The 23,186-nt window shown below is 41.1% G+C and overlaps 1 protein-coding gene across 1 annotated transcript in view; it reads right to left on the reverse strand.

Moving 5' to 3' along the window:
• Positions 1-23,186, reverse strand: part of snx29 (sorting nexin 29) — a 148,465-nt gene that overhangs the window by 25,804 nt on the left and 99,475 nt on the right. The window contains exons 16-18 of the mRNA XM_084938170.1: positions 19,313-19,429; positions 17,539-17,594; positions 17,178-17,259 (exon numbers count right to left, since the gene is read on the reverse strand). Coding sequence (XP_084794296.1) covers positions 17,178-17,259; positions 17,539-17,594; positions 19,313-19,429 — 255 coding nt within the window. The remainder of the gene's footprint in view (positions 1-17,177; positions 17,260-17,538; positions 17,595-19,312; positions 19,430-23,186) is intronic.

Here is a 23,186-nt window from a genome sequence, read left to right on the forward strand (position 1 = left end):
AAATATGGCACTTTTGACAGCCATTAAGAGCAAACCAGCAGCTGAAGCTCTCCAGAATGTTTCATGGTGAATATCTCAGCAAGAGTAATAGGCAGGTCTAGACAGGGTTAAAGTTATAAAAGTAAACTTTAACTAAAACCGCATGATTGTTTAAAAATAGCATGCTTTAATTCATTACAAAATATATAAATGATGAATATCACACTATGACTCCATCTCCTTCGCTTTGTTAATTGACAATCATTTTATCTACAGCACAATTACTGACTAGTGTGATAATATGCTTAAAAAAAATATGAATTTAATACATTGTATCCCCAATAAAAACTAGTTGGTCAAGGTTATGTTTAAGCAGCTTGTTGTGTGGAGAGCAGCCGTGCACAAGCAAAGACCTAAATCTGGTAAGTGACAGTGGTTCATGACAAGATGGAAGAAGACAAGGCCACTAATGGACCGAAGACCTGTCATCTCAGCACTTCACATCTGACCTACAGAAGCACATTTAAGTTTCCACCAACTTCGCTTTTGCAAGTTCAGAGAAGCACTGCCCCGATACAGTACGGTCTAATTGTGTGTGTGCGTTGATCAAAGTGGATGATGGAGACTCAGCTGACAAAACTGGGGCACGATGACGTCCTTATTCAAGACACATTAAAGCTGTTTTGACGTTGTACAGGTCTTCTTTTTTTTTTTTACGGTAGATATTCTGACAGCTGATGGGAAAAACACAGGTGTAATTAATCGCACATCAACAACAACAACTACTGTGCATTAGATGAGCTAGTTTCAGGACCATTCTAGTACCTGCTCACTGTCACTACTTTTGCTGACATAATGTGTTCAAGTATAGAAGTTCAAGTAAGTATTGATTCTAACACATTATACATGTTGGAAAATGAGTGAAGAATACAAACGACTTAAACTGTGCTTTGAGCACACCCAAAATATTGGGTGTCCTAGCCCAGCTTTCTGGTGAGGTGGGGAACTAATACAACTAACAGGGCTGAGCATGTAACCCATATCATGCGAGATGATTGCAGGCCCTACTTTCTCTCCCACTTTTCCTGTCCACTTTCAAACTGTGAAATATAAGATAATCTTCTAACCACATGCAATATTATAGTTTCACATGCTTAATTGGCTTGCAGTTTTCTCCTCCTAGGACTGGTGTGAAAGTCTAATGAGGTTTTAGGTCATATTTTTGCAGAAATAGAGACATTCTCAAACTTTTTCACCAACTGTATTGTCACGTCTGAACCACAACAGCTGCATTAGCAACAATAAGATGACAGAATCTGTGCAGTTTCTCAGCCATCACATGGCTCCTTACATATGGCTGTGTGAACACATCAAGCTTAATCCACTTTACAGCGTCTCATTGGCATACTTATTTATGGCAACGCATTAGCCTTTGCACACAGCTACCAGCTCCTTTCCCTTGACAGGTCACAAATCTCTCTCATTATCTCCAACAAAGATCTTGGCACCATCTAAATTGTATCCCTAATGTTTAAGCACTGGTGGTTTGATATCTCCAATAAAACCAGTTTTCAAACAGTGACGTGGCCTTTAATGATGATTCAGATAGACCTTGTGGAAGAGAGTTGATGGGTTTGCGCTGTTTCTGAAAGCTTAACTGTGATGGACGCAGTCCTATTGTCAGTATTTGAATGGCTTAAAAGAATATCTGAGAAAACATAATAATACGCTTAATAAAAATACGCCCTCAGCGGGTCAACACAAAAAGGAAAGAAAAAGCATTTGGCTGCAAAAGCATAAGAAAGACTTTTTTGTTAGTACTAAAATTCATTCGGTGTGCTGAATATACCAACAAAATTAACTCAGTTACGTCAGTATTAAACTCCCAGCTTTGAGCTTCTGCCTTGAGAAACAGGCTAAAAAGTGTGAGCATTATTCATAATTCTTAACACAACCATAACTTCACATCTTTGCGTACTCTCACTGGTGCAGGTAGAGAAAGTTCCCTGTTTATGCCTGGAATTCCCACTTTTTGGGAACTATATGCAGTTGATACAAAGAGCCTGTTCTGGGAACACATTTTTCTCTGGACAGATGCTAATTGTTTTAGAAATTATTATTCGTACACAAAAATATTAGCATTTTTTTCCAGGTTTACTTCCATTATCCTGTGTACTTTAAGGTTGTGTTTAATTCACATAAATAACTTGTGTTACTTATTTATCTAATTTTCAAATCAAGAGCAGTTTGTCTACAGAAAGTGTGAACACTGCTGATGGTTAACGGTTTTCTCACAGCTGTTTAGACTCTCTTTTTAACATTCACCACAAACGTGGTCACTGCTAAACAACTTTCACTATGCTTATATAGTGAATCTGTATTTTTCCAGAACATTTGTATGTCAAAAGGCTGCTATGTGCTTCCATTTATTCATTAGCATCCCCTTTAACAGACACCTCAGTGACTGAAAGCTGGTCTGAGGTCCCCATAAGTCCACATATCCACAAAAACGTATGATTCAAAGTTTCTTACAACGTAAATTATCTAGAACATCCAAACAGCACACAGTGACAGAACCATTTCCGCAGTTTATCCAGAGTAGCAGACAGCCGAACATCTTCCTGTGAAAACGAGCCCTTGTATACTATGAAAACCCTTCGGAAACAAAGATCTGAAACACAAAGTCTGTGAACAGATAATTGCAGCTATTTCTTTCCTTGACATTTAACTGGATCTTTAGCCTGAGGGTATTCCAACAAGCAGATTGAAATGGGAGTAACTGTGAGCACAGCTAAGAAATGCAGAAAGTGCGGATGATAATTGATGTATTTCTCCATCTTATATCTTCCAGCACCACAGGAGACCCACAGAGAAAGCCCTGTTGCTCAATTTCCAGTTTTAACAATATGCAACTACAGGGCACAGAGAAAAGATGGCTAATTATGGCTTTCATTCAATGTCTGACATCATGAATATCACTGTTTTTTGGAGGCAGCTTAAGCGGCTCACACTTAAGCTCTGAAAGTCGGACATAGCCACCCTGACATCACTCGTAGGATAAGTCTCAAAGTGAAGCCTTGAGCTAGTGGTTGTGGTCATCTTGGTGTACTAAGACCAGATGTGATGGGCTAAGGACAGGTGGATCTGACAGTAGAGGTGACATGTACAAAATGAACATGCTATCATTACATACTCATAAACTTAACACTAGTACTTGAGGTCATATACCCAACTAAGACAGCGTTTGCTAAAGTCATACATCAAAGGTGCCAAACTTTTAAAGTCTGTTTTTCCAATAAAACACTTTAAAAATAGGTTTAAGGCATTTCTGCACCCTTTTCACATTTCAGACCCAGAACCTCCATCGATCTGTAATAACGTGGTCTCTGCAAACATACAATTTACAATAGCTTTGAGCAAAAACAGATATAACAAAGACGTTGAAAAAAACAAACAAAAGTGTTTTAATTAAAAAACAAGTACCTGCAAGCTACACGGTTATTGTATGAATAAATGATAAATTTACAAAATAAACAACTAAAGAGGAAACAAATCTTTTGAAGCCTCAGAAAGACACAACAGACACCCGACTGTCATGGAATATTTGTGAATGTATGTTTGTTGAGAAGGGGAGAATAAGAGGTTTGCTCAAACCAAAGGAAAAGCAGCAGAGTTTCATATTATCACCAGTCTCTTGCAGGCCTAACCAGCTGCCCAATTAGGCAGAAAATAGAATCCATTTGGAGGCTTTAGAAGGGAGAAGAGCAGCAAAGGACCATGGAGAAAAGAGGACTAATGTGCCCTTCCCCCATCTAGGTTAGCAATATAATCTGGTCTCTTCGGCCCAGACTGAAAGTCCAGACTATTGGGTGGACTGGCATTCATGGTCCCCAGAGGATGGCTTGTAATGTTTTTCTTGATTCCTTAACCCAGAGGTATCAAAGATAAGCCTCGGGGGTCATACTCAGCCAGACAAAGACTCCAACCCCGTCCACACTGCTCTCCTTCATGTTTTCCAACATAAGGTCAAAGCAGGCTGTATCTGGCCCACGATGTAAAATGAGTTTGACATCCTGCCCTAATCTTTCCATCTGACATAATTATGACATCTTTGGTTTTGTGCGAAATATCTCAATAATGTACTATATTGACTACTAAACAAAAGCATGTTTGTATCACCTTTATAAGTTAAAATGGCAAGATGAACTCAAAGCACCACCTCCCAAAGGTAGCTGGTAAAATTTGGTCTATCAACAGAGGCCAATGAAAGTTTCTACGAATGGAGACGCCACTCTCCACTATATGAACGCATAAACTTGCAGAAAGTTCATATTTCCATTCTGTTTGCCACATCCTTTTCCAGGACGGTTGGTCTCATTTAATCGCGCTCTGTCACTGTGATTAGTTTCTTTCAATTTTTTAAAAGACACGTAATTATAAAGTAAGCACAACTAACTGTTCTTGAGCCAGTTTTAATTCAGTTAAAATTTGAAAACAGGTTAATCGGAAATGAAAACTCATAAGTAATGACAATTTAAACAGCCATAATTCAAAAAACAAAGAGATCATATAATAAGACAGAACCATTTATGAATCTGTGTTACTTATTTATCTAAAAAAGGATCAAAGAAGAAGCAAAAACAAACAGAAGGTAGTGAATGGGTGATTATTGTCTTTGAATGCAGCAAAGGCGTTTATTTTGGAACGCTGGCATCCTGCAGAATTAGACGCTGAAATAACAAATCAGAAGAAGAAGAGATAAGGAGGAGGTGAAGGGGAGGTAGATGAATGTTGGTGAAAGATTAGAGAGGAGGAGGAGGAGGAACTAAAGATGTTCAGGACAAGGGGCAACTACATTTAGACAACTACGAAAACAAAAATCAAGAAACAAGGAAACAGACGCAGGACCAGGGAAAAATGGTGACGATTAAGAGAGGACGGAGGTGTGTGGATGGAAAATAAACTATGCATCTCTTTGATGAGTGTGTTTGCTTTTAACCTGTTTAGACCAGATGTGACATGTTTGTATTAAACGATCCGATCACACAATCAAATGGGGAAATTAAGGTTTGACTGAATGATTGATGAATGACCTGGAAAGCAATGGGTGGTGAGATAATTAATAAGAGATTTTATTTACCTGTTTTTTTTTTTTAAACTAGTTTTGTTGATTTGGGTTTCATTTAAACATGGCCATTTCATTGATGCATGAATTACTGCCAAACAAGCCAACGCTCTCCTCACCTTTAGGACCCAGTTGTTCTCATGTGCAAATCAATCCAGAATGCTTAATGTGGGTCAGCAAACACTGCAGAGGATGCTACAGTGTAGAAAGCTGCTATCTCAAAGACCAACAGCCTGCTGTGTACACTTTATATTCATTTGCATGGATTAACTGATGAAGCAAAGCACCTTTGCTGCCTCAGTGAGAAAAGTCAACAGGAGATATATATTTGCAACTGACAGAAAGATTGAGGGGAAACAAGTTTTCATCATACAATATTGAAAATATTCCTAGAATTCCTAATTTGCGGTGCACACATCAATAAGCCACTATTGTGTTGCTCCCATTAGCTGGTAATATGTGACAAAGGCAGTGTTTCATGTAGGATTCTTCTCATTAAAATATAATAACTGAAACTAAAGGAGCCTGCACAGGGAGGGCTTTTCCACCGATTTTACCAAGTACCCGAGCTTCTCTTGCATCTCTGTTTGAAGCAACTCTGGAAAAGGAAAAAGGGGGTTTATATTAAACAGTTCTGTTTTCTATTTATCTGTCACATCACTCGACAAATCAAAGACGCAAACACATTTCCATCTGCTACAGAGCATATTGATGCTTTAGGAAAACGAAATTACCTAAGCTAAAACTTGTTGGATTGCAGCATCTGCAACCTCATCAAACTGCATGTGGAGCCCACGCAAACACGAGGAGAACATACAAAGTCCATACAGAACTAGTCAGATGGTGGAGTTGAACTCAGGACCTTCTTGTAGTGAGGCAAGAGTGCCAACCACTGTTCCACCATGCTTTTGATGACTAAAACATAAAAGTTGCCGTCTTTTTTTCTACTGACAGTTGCTCCAAACACTTTACAAAGCATCTTACTTTCTTTAACATCAAATGCAAAATTTTTTGTTGCATTTTCATGAGAAACAGGGAGCACAGAAGCTAGTTGTACAGTTCCCTGATCAAATGTTTGCATTTAACCTTACTGCACAAGGAGATTACTTGGGATTGAATCACTTCCAACTCATCCTGCCTCGCGTCTCGTTTATATTCGCTGACCAAAGTCTCCGTACATTACATCACTTTTAGTGCTCGTACATTCGTTTTTATTTAGTTATCGTCGTGTTTCTGTCAGGAAACAAAGGTTGTTGACAAAAAGTATGACGAAGCTTACACTGATGGCACAAAGCAGCTTCAAAAGTTATAGACTTTTAACTCAGAATAGCCATCTCAAGCAACACATGAAAGCAGGGAGAGTGAATAAACGAGGTAAAGCTGTGGGTCCTAAAACAAAAAGAATGAGTTCAAATGTTTATAAAGCCTTCATAAAGCACAGAGCTGACAAGGGCAATGACCGGCGACCATTCTGAGTGGGTTAATCATCAGGAACAACCCCTTTCACAAGTGGTCCTGTGATCTATTATTCATATAGAAAATTGGATCGTAGCAGCTTGAAAACAGCATGAGCCAAGATTTAAAGAGGCCTAATCATCTGTGACAAAAGCAGTAACCTCAGAGCTGAAAAATAAAGGCACAACACAAGAACCAAAAACTGCAGTTTCCAGTATCCAAAAAAAGTCAACCCTGATTAAACTCTTCAAACAGATATCTGCATGAGGACGGGCACACAGTCTGTGTTCTTTGGTACTTTCTTCTGATCTGGGTTAAAAAAACAAACAAACAGTAAATATGCTATAATGTGTAATTAGGTACAGTTTTGCTTCCATTCTGGTTTCCACCTGGAGACCACGTGTAGTATTGAGTTTTATTAATAACTCAGGATTATCAGGACAAAAGCTGCGACCAAAAACTAGCAGAGAAAAAAGCATAAGTGTAATATATACAAAGACAACATAAGCAGGACTTTTATGAATACAGTTTTTACTTGTTGAGATGATATCACTCCACTAATTAGAGTAGGTTAAATCCATCGCTGAATATGAGCAAGGTCTAATTCTGTGCTCTCGCTGGTATTACCTTTCATCCTGGAAGTGGAAAATAAACCTCCTGGTTTTGTGTTACAGTGGGTGGACAGCTACATTAATTGACTTCAACAGTAAATTGCATCATAGCACAAACTTTTGCCTAGTAACATATGCAAGACAGGCAGAGTCGAATCATCTCATCCTTCATTTGTATGTATTAAAGGATACTGCAGTCTTCTTCTTCTTAATCTATACAGTCTGACATCTCCTGTACTTATGGATGCGCCTTGCTAGCCAAGCTAAAACTGCACAAACAAAACTGAAACAAAACATTCAAAATGAAATCAAAACGGATGACACGAAAAGTAAAAACACATGACAATGCCTCAGTGTGGTCTGTAATAAGGTGGTAAAACTCTTGCTATCATCATAAATGTAACCTAAGACTCGTAAGGCCTATAGGAATTATTCCAGTCCAATTTGATCTATTCCTAACACAGAACAGCCATCGACACGTCAGACATGGAGCTTTTTAATCACCGGAGCAATCAGCTAAAGTTCTTTCTCGAAAACTGGCAGGTGGTTACCAGATATGAGCACTCAACATCGAAGTTGGAAACTACCCAGGAGAAACTGAGTGACGCCACAGCAGGAGGAAAATGGGACACGCCGCAGCTATTATCTCCATCTTTTTATCACAATTGCTTCCCTTACGCTGGTCTCTTCATCTCCCACTTCCTTCACCTGTCAGCGCTCTCCCTCCCACTCCTCCTATTTGTGTGTCCCACACCACCACCACCACTCCTCACTCACACACATACACTCGCATGAACAAATGAGTCACTGACAGTTTGTGAGAAAGGGTTTTCAGCATAGTAAGGAAGTCAGAGATCAAGTGATTGAAGGATAGGCCACGCAGTGGATGATGCAGTGCAAATTAGAGCTGAATGAGACAAAAAAAGAGGGGAGGGGCAAGAGGAGTATCAGGAAAATGGAGCCAAGAGGGAGCGGCAGACAACTGGAGACACAAATAAATGTGTAAATATAAATTGAGGTTATCAGGGGAGAAGAAAGCAGGGAGATGAGGCAGTCTGACAAATTATGTTCCAGCTCAGAGATCTAATCAGATATCTGGAGGCTAAAGCAGAGATTACCACATTCCCTTCTGACTCCTTCCACCAAACGACGTCACCATCCAAATCCTTCCATCAGTCCAACTTCCCAATCACCCTCAGGGAGAAAGTTCCCAGCCCCCCACATCCCATTTCCACCTGCAAAGACACACTTTGAAGTTTTTATTGGCGGCCAGGTCACTGATCAAGTGCCATAGCAGGGCTTAGCACGTACTGCTCGGTGCCTTTCAAGAGCTCAGTGTTGCTTTGCTATGTTTATAAGGGTTAAATCCAGAAACAGGTGCTGCGCAAGCCAAACAGTAAGAGGTGTATGATAAGACAGACTGGAGCCAATAGAACAAAATATTCTTCAAATAAAATTTCAGCCTATTCTGAACTGCCTTCATAAAGCAGTGTGTGGATTGATCTTTGCAAATAAAAGTGCAACAATATCTTTGTGAGATACAATATCTTTTGTTTGGACAGTTTTAGCAAGGAGGAAACTCCATCCTATAGTTTCTCCTGCAAATGACGCTACCCACAGGCACAGCTAGAGGTAAATCTCCTTCATGGGGGCTTGCAGTTATGATAAATAACGTTTAGTGCAGATAAAACTGAATCGAATAAAACTGCAAGTTGAGAAAATTAATCATCCTAATTCGTTACACCAGAAACCTTTTGCCTTTCCCATCTAAAGATATTTGTACAGGCTCTAGTTGAGGCGAACTGGTAATTCCAGTTTTACTCTTTTCCAATGCATTATGCAGGTGTTGCATTTTCTGTTCTCCCCCTCAAGTCAGAAGGTCACAGCCTCATCCCTACTCCTGCCAATGCCCGTGTCCTTCCACAGAAATGCATTTTATTTAAGTACTATTGAATGAGACGCTGAAGCTCAACCTTCCCACTGTGAAATGCTCTGGATAAGAGCACTAACTTAAGTGCCTAAAATGGAAATGTAATGTAAATTACACTGATGATGAAATTGATGAGGTGCCTGTGCTGCAGTGTACAGCAGCAAAAGCAGCCTCTGCGTCTTCCCGAGGGTGTTTAATCTATGACTGATGGATGTAAGACGAAGACAACGATTGTAATTATCATCATCATCATCTTTGTAAAACATTCATCATTACCATCATCAACATAACCGTTATCTCGCTCTTTCACCAACCAGCCATTATCATAACCATAATCACTCACGTGCACATCCATACAGAGTCCAATACGTGTGTGTGTGACAATACACACACACAAAACAATCCTGCAAGCTCATGATCAGCGATATTCATGTGTCTTTAAATGCAACACCAACAAACATGCACTGCTATCTGCACACGCTCAAAGATCACATTAATACATATGGATGTACTATCTCATCTGCACAGGGAAAGCAGTCCAGCAATGCAGATTAAGCCTCTGGCTAATCAGAGCTGCTCACGTGGAGCAGGTCTGGATGTAGGGCATGCCGGCTCAGTAGCCATGAGTCTTCCTAGCTATATCCAGTGGATAACACAGAAATTAAAGGTGTTAACACAGTTCCCAGTTTGCATGTCTCTGGGGGATAGCAGTCCATTGAAGGCAGCTGTGCACACATCTGAAAGAGTTTCAAGGACGTATCAAAGATTCACAGATGCGCTGATTTATATAGTTTATATACATTAAGGTCTTTGAGAGAAGCAAGTTAAACAAGGTTTATGTAACTGCTATTTCTGTAATTGAGACTCTGCTTGAACAGGCTTGAAGATAAGCATACGCAAAGTAGATAATAACAAATATAATTAATGAACTTTAATGAACTGCAGTAAAATTAATGGACTTAATGATAATTACATATTACTTTTAGAGATGCATCCCTTGTAATCAGATTAACAGTCGATGTGGTCAGTTAACTAACAACCGTAATCTGTAATTTATCACCATCAACAGTATTTTCTGGGATCATTTTTAAGCATTTTCTGGCCTTTGTTACAGTTTAAAGTGGACTTGAAAGCTGAGAGAGAGCAGGGGGAAGACACAGGGCTGGAGCAGATGGCTCACCTGCTCAACCCAGTGAGTTATACTGGCACCATGGAAACGGTATCATCACTTTAACTTAGCTTTGAGTGCACAACAAAGCAGGTAAGGTTATATTTACTTACCGATGTTTTGAGTGTCTAGCATTGTTGTGTCTGCATTATCGTTGCTGTTTATCTGCTGACATTTGAGATCTGTTTTATTAGTTCCAGTTGCCATAAATGGCAAAGCAAGCTTTGTAGCTCAAGCAATTTTAACTAGCTATGGTCTGTTTAAAAACTTCTCAGGAAAAGAAGCCTGTAAATTTAACCGCAAAACAGCTTTTCAACCCAGGAGAGTGGAGCAGCAATGACCGGTGGACCCAACCCGAGCCTCCCTGTTACCCAACTAATAGGAAAAAAAAAGAAAAAAGAGAAACACTATTTCTCATTTCTTATGGTGTGTACAGTCTACACCTCATCTCCATCACACCCTCTTCTTATTATCTTGAGCTCAAGAAATACACAAGACCTCTGAAACAGGCAGAACCTTCTGCTGAATAAAATTACCTCTGATGGCTTAGAGTGCATACACGCGCACGCGCGCGCGCACACACACACACACACACACACACACACACACACACACACACACACTCGCACAGCCCCGCTGCTTGCGAAAAATATATTTCGTTCATAATTTAATGCCGTTTTGTGGAAAAAGAGCAACAGTGTGAGGGACAGAGGAAAGAAGAGAACAGTAGATGTTTCCAGTCAGATTAGCATAACGGAGTTTTCAGCACTGCAATTATAGGTGCAGCATTTGGCTGATCAAAGAGACGTGCTCCTCTTGTATGTGCAGATACTGTATATCTATTGAATTTATATGCGAAACGGCTAACGTGGACTGGAGACACCAGCTCTCAACTCCAGCATTTTCCATTGGACTCACTTCAAACTACAGGATGCTACATTTGTTCTTGATACCTGGATTGTGTTTGAGTTTATGGATGGACGCACAGATGTAGGCATCTGTGCATCTACTTTGCAGTTTTGTCAGTTTGCCGTCCCCCCTGTTCACGTTATCTTTGTCTCACCTGGGAAGTTGTATGTGTCACGGCCCAGCGGCACGAGGGAACAGGGATGGACACAGGTGCAGAAACCAACCCGGAAGCGAGACGGTAAGAGAACAAAGGATTTATTTCCGCCCACAAGTAAACACAAGCAAAAACAAAACGACGCCACCACACTAGTGGCGCGTAGGATAATCTAAGATAACTAAGGGTGACCTAGACACCTCTAGGAGGCAGCTGAACAGCTGAGGCAGCGGGGAGGTGGAAACAGGACTATGAAGGGGCCGGGGCATTGGTTTCAGGTGGAGGGGACAGGTGGGGCGGAAGGCCCGGATGCGGTCGAGACGTGGGGAGACAGGCAAGTGAGTGGTGGGCCGGCAGGCAGCGTCGTATCAGCAGCAGGCGGCCCAGGTCCAGGAGAGCGGGAATGAGGGACACAAGACCTCCACTCCAGGTGCTACCTATGGGGATAGCAGATACTCAGGCGATGAACGGTTGAGAGCGCAGGTCTGATATACTGCCGGAATAATTGCTCACAGGTGGTCAGCCAGGGAGGAGCAACCGAACTCCGCCTAAAGGAGGAGGAGCCGCTGTTGGAGACCTGCAGGTACCCACCCAGATCATGACAGTATGAGTTTAAAATTATGATGCATTAGTATCAAATTGCTGTGGAGGTGGAAAGATCCCAAGCATTTTGTCCTGGACTTTGTCAGCAGCACTAGAATCAATGAATAGAAAATTAATAGGTGAAAGAGGATTAAACCAGTAAAGGAGAAAAATAGTAATTGGAGGAAAAGTAAAACAGCAAGACTGATGAAAAGAAAAAGAACAACAGATAGATAATAAAGCAAAGGAGAGGAAAGCAGAAAGAGCAATTTTTAAAAAGAGATTTGGAAAGGAAGATGATGAGGGGCTATATTCAAAAACTTTGAAGTGAACAGTGCATTTGTTGGACTATTTCCAGCTAAAACCCCAAGAAAAAAACAACTTAAGAATCTTCTTGCCTTTGGAGTTACAAAGGTGGTGTTTAAAAAGCTCCTTTTATGCAACTTTTCTCTTTCTTTTGATGTAAACTGAGGTGTAACTTCCCATTTTCAGCATTTTGGTTGGAAAGGTCCCAGACTAGCTTTCGCAATTATATGTCACAGCCCATGCAAATTTACTGAAGTTATTGCTTTACTGAAAAAAAGTCAGCTCATGATAATAATACCCGTTTCTGCTTTGTTAGCAGATAAAACTTTATCATAGCTAAATGCTGCTGTGATACAAAGAGCATATCTTTCATCTACACCACAGGTATGACACCTCATAATCAACAAACTGAAAGCTCCCATCAGACAGCAGCACAGCAGTAAGCTTCTCAGCAGGACTACTTTAGAGTGTCTGACAAGAAATAACATAAAATACTTTTGAGCTAAATGGCACAAGGCTTTTATCTTTTATTGTATGTGAGCAAAAAATGAGCTATGGCGCCTAACCTAAGGCTAAAAGCTCCCCAGCTTCACTCTTGTCACACTTTGCCATGAAAACGATGTGTTAAAAACAAAAAGAGGCATAGTATGGCACAGTCGTAGTGTGCAGCACGTTGCATCATCTGATACCTCACAGATTGCACAACAGACTGCAAGAGAACAAATATGATTGTCAGAATGTCCCAATGCAATGCATGCGATGAATTTGTTATTTCTCTATAGCCCCTGCTCTCATACCCTGACCCATCATGACACATCTTTATTACATTCTATTAGATTCATTTGTGGAACTGCATTGAAAACAACAACACTTATTTTATCTGGCCTAAGTAAACTCTCCAAAAGGCACAGTAACTTTTTTTGAATTGAAAGATCAATAGGGTGTTATGTCCCTGAACATTTCTTGGTCAGGACCCGTAACTAGGCAACCAGTGAAGAATCCACAAAGTTAGTGCTTTCAGTAATGACAAAGGTGCGCCATTAGTTTTGCAGGTATTTGGTTGCCTGGGTCCACACGTTTTAATCCGTCTACTCTGATGTGTCTGGCATTGTTAAATGTAACAGCAGTTTCTCCATTACAAAAAAAAAGAAAAGAAAAAGCAGTCCAATGAAAGCCGCAGACAAAAAGTGGCGGACCAATTTACCAAACCACTGACACCGCCATCTCCAGAGGCAAATACCTTACATTTAGTTCTAAGATGTCTTTCCCAGAGTGTTTGTTTCTTCTACTTTTCGCTGACAGCCTTGTTGCAAGCACAAGGATCCCATAACACACAAGCAGCCAGCACCGACACTTCTTTGGAGCAGAGTTCCTCATCAGCCTCTGACTGATGCTCTTTTCACAACACAATGCTGGTCCAGGATACACAGGTAATGAAAAGCACAGACGCTCACGCGCACACAGAAATCACCGCTTGTGCTCGCTGACCGTGTGCAAACGATGCGTTCTCTCATTCTCTTTTAATAGCCTCTATTGTTGGGATTGTGTGGGAGCGAGTCAGTGATTTGCCACGGCCGGTATAATTCTCTCATTATGAGTTCAGGAGGGGAAAGTAAAGGGACGGAATGATGGAAGAATAAAGGCCCAGAGGCGCACAAAGAGCAGAACCCAACTTATAATGGAGCAAATCCATCAGTCTCTCTCTTCACCTCTGTCTGTCTGTCCAATGGCCGTACCACACTTCAGATGGAAGTCATTTTAGAAATCTTGGAGGGGAAAAAAGGGGCTCTGAGGACATGCAAAGACGAAAATGGAGTACAAGTAGGCTTACCCCTGTCATAATGGCATGCAATCTGGCAGGGGGAGTGAGACAGATATGCAGGCTGAAAAGGAGGACAGTGAGAATGAAGCAAGGAGGCAGACGCGCTATGAGATGCGATGGTTAGATCAGCCCTTCCACCTCTCTGGATGGGTTTAGCAGCAGTATAGAGCTCCTAGCGAGCTTATTTTCACCACAAGGTTGCCGTGACCTAACTCGGGCTCGGGCTTCTGAAATCCCATTCACTCTCCAAGCCTTACAAAAGCCAGCTTTGGCTATGGCTCATTGCTCGCATCATTGGTTCAATTTTGCAAGCATATGGGTGTGTGCGCGAGTGCAACAATGAAGGAAAAAAAGACCCAAAAAAATCTTTGCACTCGCTTGAGGGTAATTTAAAGACACCCCTGCCATTTCCTCATGATACCCTCAGGTCTTTAAGACTGTTGGCTCAGTGTTCAATCACCACAACAGCCTCACCTTAACAACAATGACTCCAGTAACCTTGGCCATCCATTAACCTGTCTAAGAACAAAAGCCGTTTCCACAGGGAGCCATTAGACGAATATAGCTCTGTGAATGGAAGTATCCAATACACCAGATGGGTTGTGCTTTATACCAGCTCCAGGGCTGGACAGTAGTCTCTCAGAGACCATTTTTCAGATGGAGAAATTAGGCTAAATTAGCACAACACATGGAAAATGCTCAGCTTCAATACTGGAGTCCATCCATAAATCCGCAACTGCAGGTGGATGCTAATAATTGCCTGCAGCGCTGTACATGCCTGTGTGCGGTTCACCTACTTTTAACCAACCATTACATCGCATTCAGTTGAAAGCGTGGGATTCCCACAGGCAAAAAAAATATCTTTAGACTCTCGTAAAGACTACGACTTTTTTTATTGTTTGTTGCACAATATATTCAGAAATGAGAGGCTCAAACAGGGTGTAGTGCTTAACAGTCTGTAATTATTTCTGGCACAAAAAACAACAACCTGCCTTTATGGGAGCACAATTACAAAGCAGTCACCCGAATATAAAAGTTACCAACTGCATTGAACGACTCACTTCACCCAACACTGCACAGCAGTTTAAATGTGGGCCACTTTCCACTGAGCATTTTACTAGCAGCAAATGATAATTCTAAATTATTGCCATCATGTGTTTGGTGGTACATCTATTACTGTGCATGCATAATGCAGAATAAAGGCAGTGCCCCGTGCATCTGCGAAAGGCGGCGTGAAGCTACGAGCGGGTAGGAGAGAAATTAAAACAATGCGCCTCATTTGCCTTTGTCGTGCATCAGTCCTGCTGAGAGGACGGAGACAGTCTGGCTCAAAAAGATGTCACACAGCTAAAAGTTTGAGTCCTGAATTGGGAATTTACATCTATTATGTATAAGTTGAGCCAAGCTGAGATGGTAGCCAGTCACTCCTGCCTATCCGTTACAGCTAAGGATGTGTCACCTGTCTCTTCCTGTCCCATATGGTTTTCACTGACTAACATTACAGCTGTACCTCCTGGCTACAGAGCAGATAATACCTGTGTGTGTACACACATGCACTTTTCTGTCTGACAAGTGTATTTGTGCAGCGTGAAGAAGGTGTCCACTGTAGCAGCACTTGTGTGTGTGTGCGCATCAGTTTTTGTCTCATCTCCAATAGTGCAGGTTTGTGTAAACACCTGAGCAGGCAGGCGTGTGTGTGTGTGTTTGTCTGTCTGATGAAGCTCAACCATGGGACTTAATGTCTGAGTATGTGTGTGTTTCTGTCTCACATGGGGGAAGCAGGGGACAGCCACGGCGAGAGAGCTGAGGTGTAACACCTTGTTAATGTGACAGACACAGTAAAACAGCCACAGAGGGAATGAGGTGCCGTTGTCTACTTTGCTCGATAACTTGACAGATACAAGAAGCAGCAGCAGTTCGGTTTGTTAAGCTGCTCTCGAGTCCAGTTCCCAACACACCTTACTTAGATAAGTACCTGGCACAGAGCTCTGGAAACACTATTTTAGTTAAGTGGAGCTGCTTTATTATCATTGGTGTAAACGCTTAAAGTTCTGACCAAACTTGATTGCAAACTCAGAAATGGCAGGCTTGAGTGGGAAGCGCAGTGAGCATTCTGGGACTTATTTAGGTCTGCAACAGTTCTGGCAGGGCACCAATCGATGACGAGGGACACGCAGCCATCTTGGAGCACAGACTGCCCCCCAAAAAAAAGCAACAGCTAGCCTTTTATTTCTTGGCATTTCTAGACAAACCTTTTCTAAGCTTAAAGAGCAACTCACAGGTTGAATTTGTCACAATTTATACTCGTATGTATGATTGCAGAAGCTCAGTAACTTTATGTTCCTGAAGATGGAGTTCAGATGTGATGATGATGAAGCCAGGACCATGTTAGATTGATATCCGGTACAGACGCCCACCATGTACCAACATTAGAAATGATCCCAGATTCTTCGGATAATTAGTTTCAACAAAAATGTGAACTATGTGATTTTTTTCCTGATGTATGCCAGCTTCTACCTTAGTCATCTCCCCCTCTTTCTGATGAGGCACAGTATTGATTTATGTGGTCAACGTGAGACATGACGAATCCCAGCTGAAGCATTCGTTTCTGTTATGGACTGTTAGAGTTGTTACAGTTTTTTATTTTCTGACTAGTTTTTATTTTTATTTCCTTTTTACTTTTTGTTTACGCAGTGGATTTGCTCGTTTCTGTTCAGCTTTTATTAATTTCAGTGAATTTGTTTATCAGTCTTTTTTCAGTACTCTTGTATGGCAAGCATAAACCAATGAAAACTGATATTTCGGTATTAAAAAACTTTCAAACAAAACAATTTGAATAAAAACAGATGATGAGCTATTAATGCACACGTGAGCGAATGTGTAATTATTTCAGAGCTTTCTCATTTTGTTCCTTCGCTCTGTGCCTTCATGAACTTTTAACTTCTTGTTCTGTCCATTACTTCCTTCCACCGTTTCTATTCCAATTAAAACGTTATTTTTGTCTTGTAACTACAGCAGTCTGTACATCAGACATCAAAGTCAATGTTTAAATCGGTATATTTTGATGAAATGACTCATTTTGCCTGGTAAACACAACGCGTGGCTCAGACAGAGATATTAATGTGGCTGTGTATACCTGATAGACGTGGTAGGCGTTGGCAGCTCTGCCTTGCAGGAACACAGAGGGGATCCATACGTTGATGAGAGCGCGATGAGCCCTGAGTGACACAAACAACAAACAGTTCTCACCGCCGTCTTCATTATCATCATCATTATCCCGAGCAGCGGCAACATTAACAGTATGTCAGCACTGTGTTTGGACAGCTACCATTGTTTGCAGTTCACTCTGGTAAAACACCTGAAAATCTAATTTAGTTGTAAACTCAGAGGAAACGGTGCAAAGTGAGAAAAAGGGGTGAAAGACATCAAACTATGAGAGGATAGAAAGGGGTGAGAGAAAGATGCGTTGGACGGGGGATGTAGAGAAATGCTCTTACGTCTCAAAATCTGACAGGCTAGGGTCATCTGACGTCTGGCTTAAATCACCTGGAACCTGGAAAAAAAATGAATGAGAGGAAGAACGCTAAAGAGCAGGGAACAAACAAAAGGAGGACTTTCATTTCAAATACAGGACAAACTCCTGCACAAATATGTTATCAGATACGCACAAAAAAACACCGAATCCATCTACCAGTGATCCCTACACCAGTGTGTTCCCTGTGTATGTATTCATCAAGCATGCATGGCTCCAGGTTGGTGAAGTAACCACATTAAACGTGCTACATGTTGGCCTTGTGGATGAGAAAGAGTATGTGTGTACATGGCCGTGGGAAAGAAAGGAGACAGCAACTGCCCCTGCCCAACAATATGTAACAACATGTGAAACGAATAACCTACATACACAGCATACCCATGCATCCATACATGCAGGATGTTCCTGCAATTCATACATACAGTGTGTAATTACTATGTAATCAATCTTAAACTTCTAATACTATTCAATTTACTGCTATTGTGCAATGTCCAAACACTCAGACAAATTACATTTTGATGCTTTGGCAATTTTGTCTCTTGACACTTTCATGCCAATAAAAGCCTCGAGAAATGAAGTCAATCGAATTGAGAAAGAGAGAGAGTGTACTTGTGTTACTCATGTTGTGTGTGTGTGTGGGGGGTCTAAATCTGTTTAGAAAATCATGTTGCCGGGATAAAGCAAGAGCCCGTAACAAAAATCATCAAATTTCACGGTGCGACAGCTTGGTTTTGATAAGGTTATGGTTGGGTGAGTAGTGCTTATATCTAAGGTTAGGGTAAGTCTCCAGGGAATCAATGCAAGTTAATGTAATGTCGCCCGAAGTGTTGGGAATACGATAGCTTGTGTGTCTTCCCCCAACCTGTCTCTCCCAGAGCTGGCATGTCAGCTATTCAGATTTCCCAGAGAGCCTATCTAAACCTGAGCAAAAACACTGTCGCCACAGCCAGTGCAAGTGGGCCGCCAGCTCCAGGCTTTCATCAAACACACACACACACACACACACACACACACACACACACACACACACACACACACACACACACACACACACACACACACACACACACACACACACACACACACACACGGTAATAGATGAGCAAGACCAAGAAAGGGATCAGTGAGGCAGCGACCCTGGTTTGGTTGTCTGCAGCAGCTCTGAGTTGTAGCAAGCACAGAGCACTTAGGAAACAGAGATGGACATGCACAAAACACACACACGCCCACAGGAGTCCAGTACAGCAGGGCTGAAGCTCAGGGATAAGAGCTCCTATCTGCTACCTGGGGCTCCCTTCACTGAAGCTATACCAACTCAAACTGTGGGCAGGCTGTGTGTGTGCACGTCTAGACAGCTTTAGGCTCTCCAGAGCATGACCAGACGTTGGTAATCTGTGCGTTTTTCTTGTTAGTGTAGAAAGTAGTGAGAAAAAGTAGCTCTGTCTGTGTACTGTCTAACAAGAACAATGGATACTTAGTATTAACATTGATAGCCATCAAGATCAGGAGAAAGTCTCCTGGAGAAAATCAAATCTCACCAACAGAAAATGAGAAAGAAGATAACTATTATTGACGCCACTGACTGTTGGCGAAAATGAACGGAGGGATGGACAAACAAACAGGACCAAGTGTAAATGAAAATCAAACAGAATCAGTGGGCGAGTCAAAGAAGAGAAAAGGAGAAAACCCGCAGAGAAATCAGACGAGACAGGATGCGTCTGTTGCTGTGTGCCACTCACCGGTCCTCTCAGGTCAATGAGCTCCTGTCTCATCTGGATTATGAGGTGGTCTTTGGCCATGAGCGAACGGTACAGGCGCTCATTAAACTCTATCAATTCACCATGCATCTCAGCCACCTAAAACACACACACACACACACACACACACACACACACACACACACACACACACACACAGGAAGAAAACTTGAATTAATCAAACCGGGGACCACTCTTCTGCAGGACACAATTATGTACAGTGCAAAACCATTTAAACATCATCGTAGGAGTCAGAAAACAAAAAATTAATTGTCAGTTTATATGAAAATCACACAAAAGGCAAACACACTCCAGTTAAGACATAATGGATAAGGACAGCAGGACAATTTCCAACAGAGATAGGAATGATGGAGGGAGAGGAGGTGAAATTAGTTCCCATCCTATGTGTTCTCCTTCCTGCCTGCTATTCAAATGTCATGAGCTCTAACTAACCTTGACACAATGTTATTCCGTGTGTGTGCGTGTGTGTGTTCATGCAAATACAGCCAAGCTATCCAGTGTGTCTGTGTGTGTGTTCCCCAGCCTGTCTGCCTAACCAGGCTGGACGCTGTGGACAGGTCTCTGTCAGGAGACTGACATCTGTGACACACACTGTGCTGTATGGAGGACACCTGCTGTCACAGCCACTTGGAAAGAGCGCCGTTGCCGGCTGACAGGTGAGCTGAGCATCAGTGTTGCTCCAGTGCTGACCTTCATACATTAACTTTATCCCATCGCATTTAGAAGCCACACACTGCCATAAAGAAGAGGGGAGATTTCTCGAGTAATAAAGACAAGAGTGTTGCCGACGATATTAAATCTGTGGTTCCCTGAATATTTTACAAAATAGTTTTATGTCAAAGTCGATTTGTGTTCTCGTACCAGGCAAGGTATATGAAAACTGCAATATTACCAAAGGAAAACAGTGAAAAGAGCAACAGGAAAGGCTCATTTCAAACAAAGGTGACAGTGAAAGTAGCCAGAAAATGTTTTTAACCAAGAAAAATGAAATATTGCAGCTTTATTTATAGAGTATGTGTGGCACTGAAAAACATTTACACAGTAGTTCTGATGCTGGTTGGCTGCAGTCTTTGCTGGCTGTGAGGACAACAACTCTGTTTCTCATTTAGGTTTTTCTTCAACTAGGTGAAATCGACTGAGGTTTAGGGGTAAAATAGATTCTGGCTTGGATAACATGATATCGATTCATTAAAATCCTGAATAGATTTTTTTATATAAATTTATTTTGCCCAAAATTTCAGAATCTCAGGTGAAACGTCACAAAATTTTGACAACCACCAAACATTTAAAACAGTAAATGAGAGCTTCTGCACAAAGACGTAAACACACAGCGTGGACCCGCGGATCAGAATCAGTGAGATGTCGCCTTTCTCACCCGACGGCACAGACACGGTCGGGGCTGAAAGCCGACAGCTCGCTGATTCTGATGTTTCGGCGGGTCCGCGCTTTGTGTTTACGCCCTTTTTGCGCTGATTCTAAAGCTGTTAGTTTGATGTCTCACCAAACAATATTGACTGAACCAGCAGCAAAAGAAGATCCAAACTACGCTTCACATAAACATTGTCATGGACTCCTTCTGACTTTTGCTGTTTTGCTTCCACCACAATAAAATCACACTTCATGCACAGCTCTCTCTCTCTTTCTCAGTGTACTTCAAGAACAGTTTCCCGTCTATCCCCAAAATCTGTTTTCTGCATCATTCGCTTGCTTGTTACGCACAAGTCTACCATTGTTTACAGCGCTGTCGGCTGATGTTTTTTTTTCCTTTTACTTACTTCCGAAAAGAAAACCTAATTTCTGCCGTTCAATAGACTTCTGAACAAATTTAAACTTTTTAAAATTAAACAAAATGCAAAACGCTTAGCCGTGTCTCTAATAAAACCGCTGTAACGTCAGAGGTAACGTTCATAAGTTGATTAATGGTTTTCTTTCGTTTTTGATGTACTGCAGAATATTTTTATAAAATCCCAGGCCAGGAAAATCACCTTCATGTTTTTCTGTGTTTTATCTTCAGCTACTTTGACACAAAGGCCTCTGCTGTGATGCTCACACCTTTGATAAAGTCTGGAAAGTGTCAGCTTCCTTTTTATAGATACAAAAATATGTAAATGTACTGATCTGAGTTATAAAATTTCTGACTGTCTGAGGCAAAATTTCCCAGATTCAAATCGAATTGAATCGAATCGATTCAGGACCTTGTGAATCGGAATCGAATCGATTCTAGAAATCAGTGACGATACCCAGCCCTACTGAGGTTGCAGCCCACTTTTACAAGCGTCTGCCATTTAAACTTGAGTTTGTCACTTTATTGGTTTGTAACAATGATTGAAATTAAAGGGGCAGTATTATGATTTCTCTTCCTCAATACAATATAGTAGATGTACTGTTACGGCACATCTTTCGTGCTCTATAAGGTCATGAGAGTGGATATCACCAATTTGGTCTGAGAAACTGAGCATGAGCTCACAAGCCCAACCCACTTGCTGTTTAAACCTTGCATTTGTAAGAGAGAACCAATTAGGAGACAGTTTGCTTACAATCAGTGAAAAAAAGCTTGTTTTACCAGTGACTACCACTGCCAGAGACAACAGTGCTGTCTGTCAGGGAACAACTGACGCATTCTATAGGTAATTTGTCAACATTTATTGAATGTTTCAAAATTGTATCAAATTTACTTTTCAGTTGCCATGACAACCACAAGACAACAGCAAAGGCAGCAAAGCTGCAGTGGAGCAGAGACGAGTTCTGCCACAAGAACAAATAACAAATCTCCTTGAAATCTGACTGCATTCAACTGGACAAAAGAATGAAATACAAATAAATAAATGAAAAAGAAGAAGAGCAGAATAAGCTAGTCTTAAGTATTCAATAGTGATAATGGGTTTTTCCTTGATTGCAAAAGACTTTACAGGTTTTGTCTTAATTGTCAATTGCTGTATTTATCTCAGTAAGGCCGCGGAGCACAAATCACACTCTGAGTCATGATGCCTGCCGTGTATTTGGTAGAAACCGTGAGCAGGAAAAGATCATTTTGCCAACGTAGGTGGAGATGTTAAAATGCTCTTTTAGGTGATACTGCTGTTCACTTCTGTCACAGCTTTGTTATTTTCAGGTAAACAAATAAAGTCATGTGTTAGACTACTATTAGATTGAGAAAGACAACTAAACAAAGTAGACACGATTCATTTTGTGTTATATGCACAATCTCAGCACATTTGTAGACTTCAAATGTAAAAAGGGAAACATGAACAACAAATGCACACGTCCAGGAAAAAAACGAAGCCACTCCACGGTTTGTTTTGATAAGTTATCGTGTTGACGTCGCCAAAGTTTGTGTTTTGCTATTACTTAGCACTCATTAGCATTAGGTGGTGTGTGTGCCAGTGCAGTCTATAGATGTAGCTTGCTAGCGTTAGCTCATAAATTTGTATTCTCACTTCTCATCCAAATATGGCCACTCGTGCCAGAAAAAAAGGAATAAACTGGTTAAACTCTGATTTTCTCAAGCTTTGTGCCAGGTTTTGTTTTTGTTTTCAGGTATTCCACATTGAATGATTTTGGTCTGGCATTACAAATGTATGTATAATTTCAGAGATATCAGTACTGCAGATTTCATCCAGTGTGATGCAACAAATAAGTACTGTATGCAACTCTACAGTCACAACGACCGTTATCTACATAGTCGTAAAAGTATATTATATATATCTCTTTTATTTACCTGTGAAAAACAGCAGACTGTTAGGGGGGCTGGGTCGTCGACCCAGTGGTTTTGTGTTTTTGGTCCTTTGATTGGGTTAATTATATCTAATGGTTTGTAGGGTTGTTCTGAGTTTAG

The sequence above is a fragment of the Perissodus microlepis genome, chromosome 8 (genome assembly GCF_051167445.1).
Source record: "Perissodus microlepis isolate ML-2025 ecotype Zambia chromosome 8, ASM5116744v1, whole genome shotgun sequence".
In the NCBI taxonomy this organism is placed as follows: domain Eukaryota; kingdom Metazoa; phylum Chordata; class Actinopteri; order Cichliformes; family Cichlidae; genus Perissodus; species Perissodus microlepis.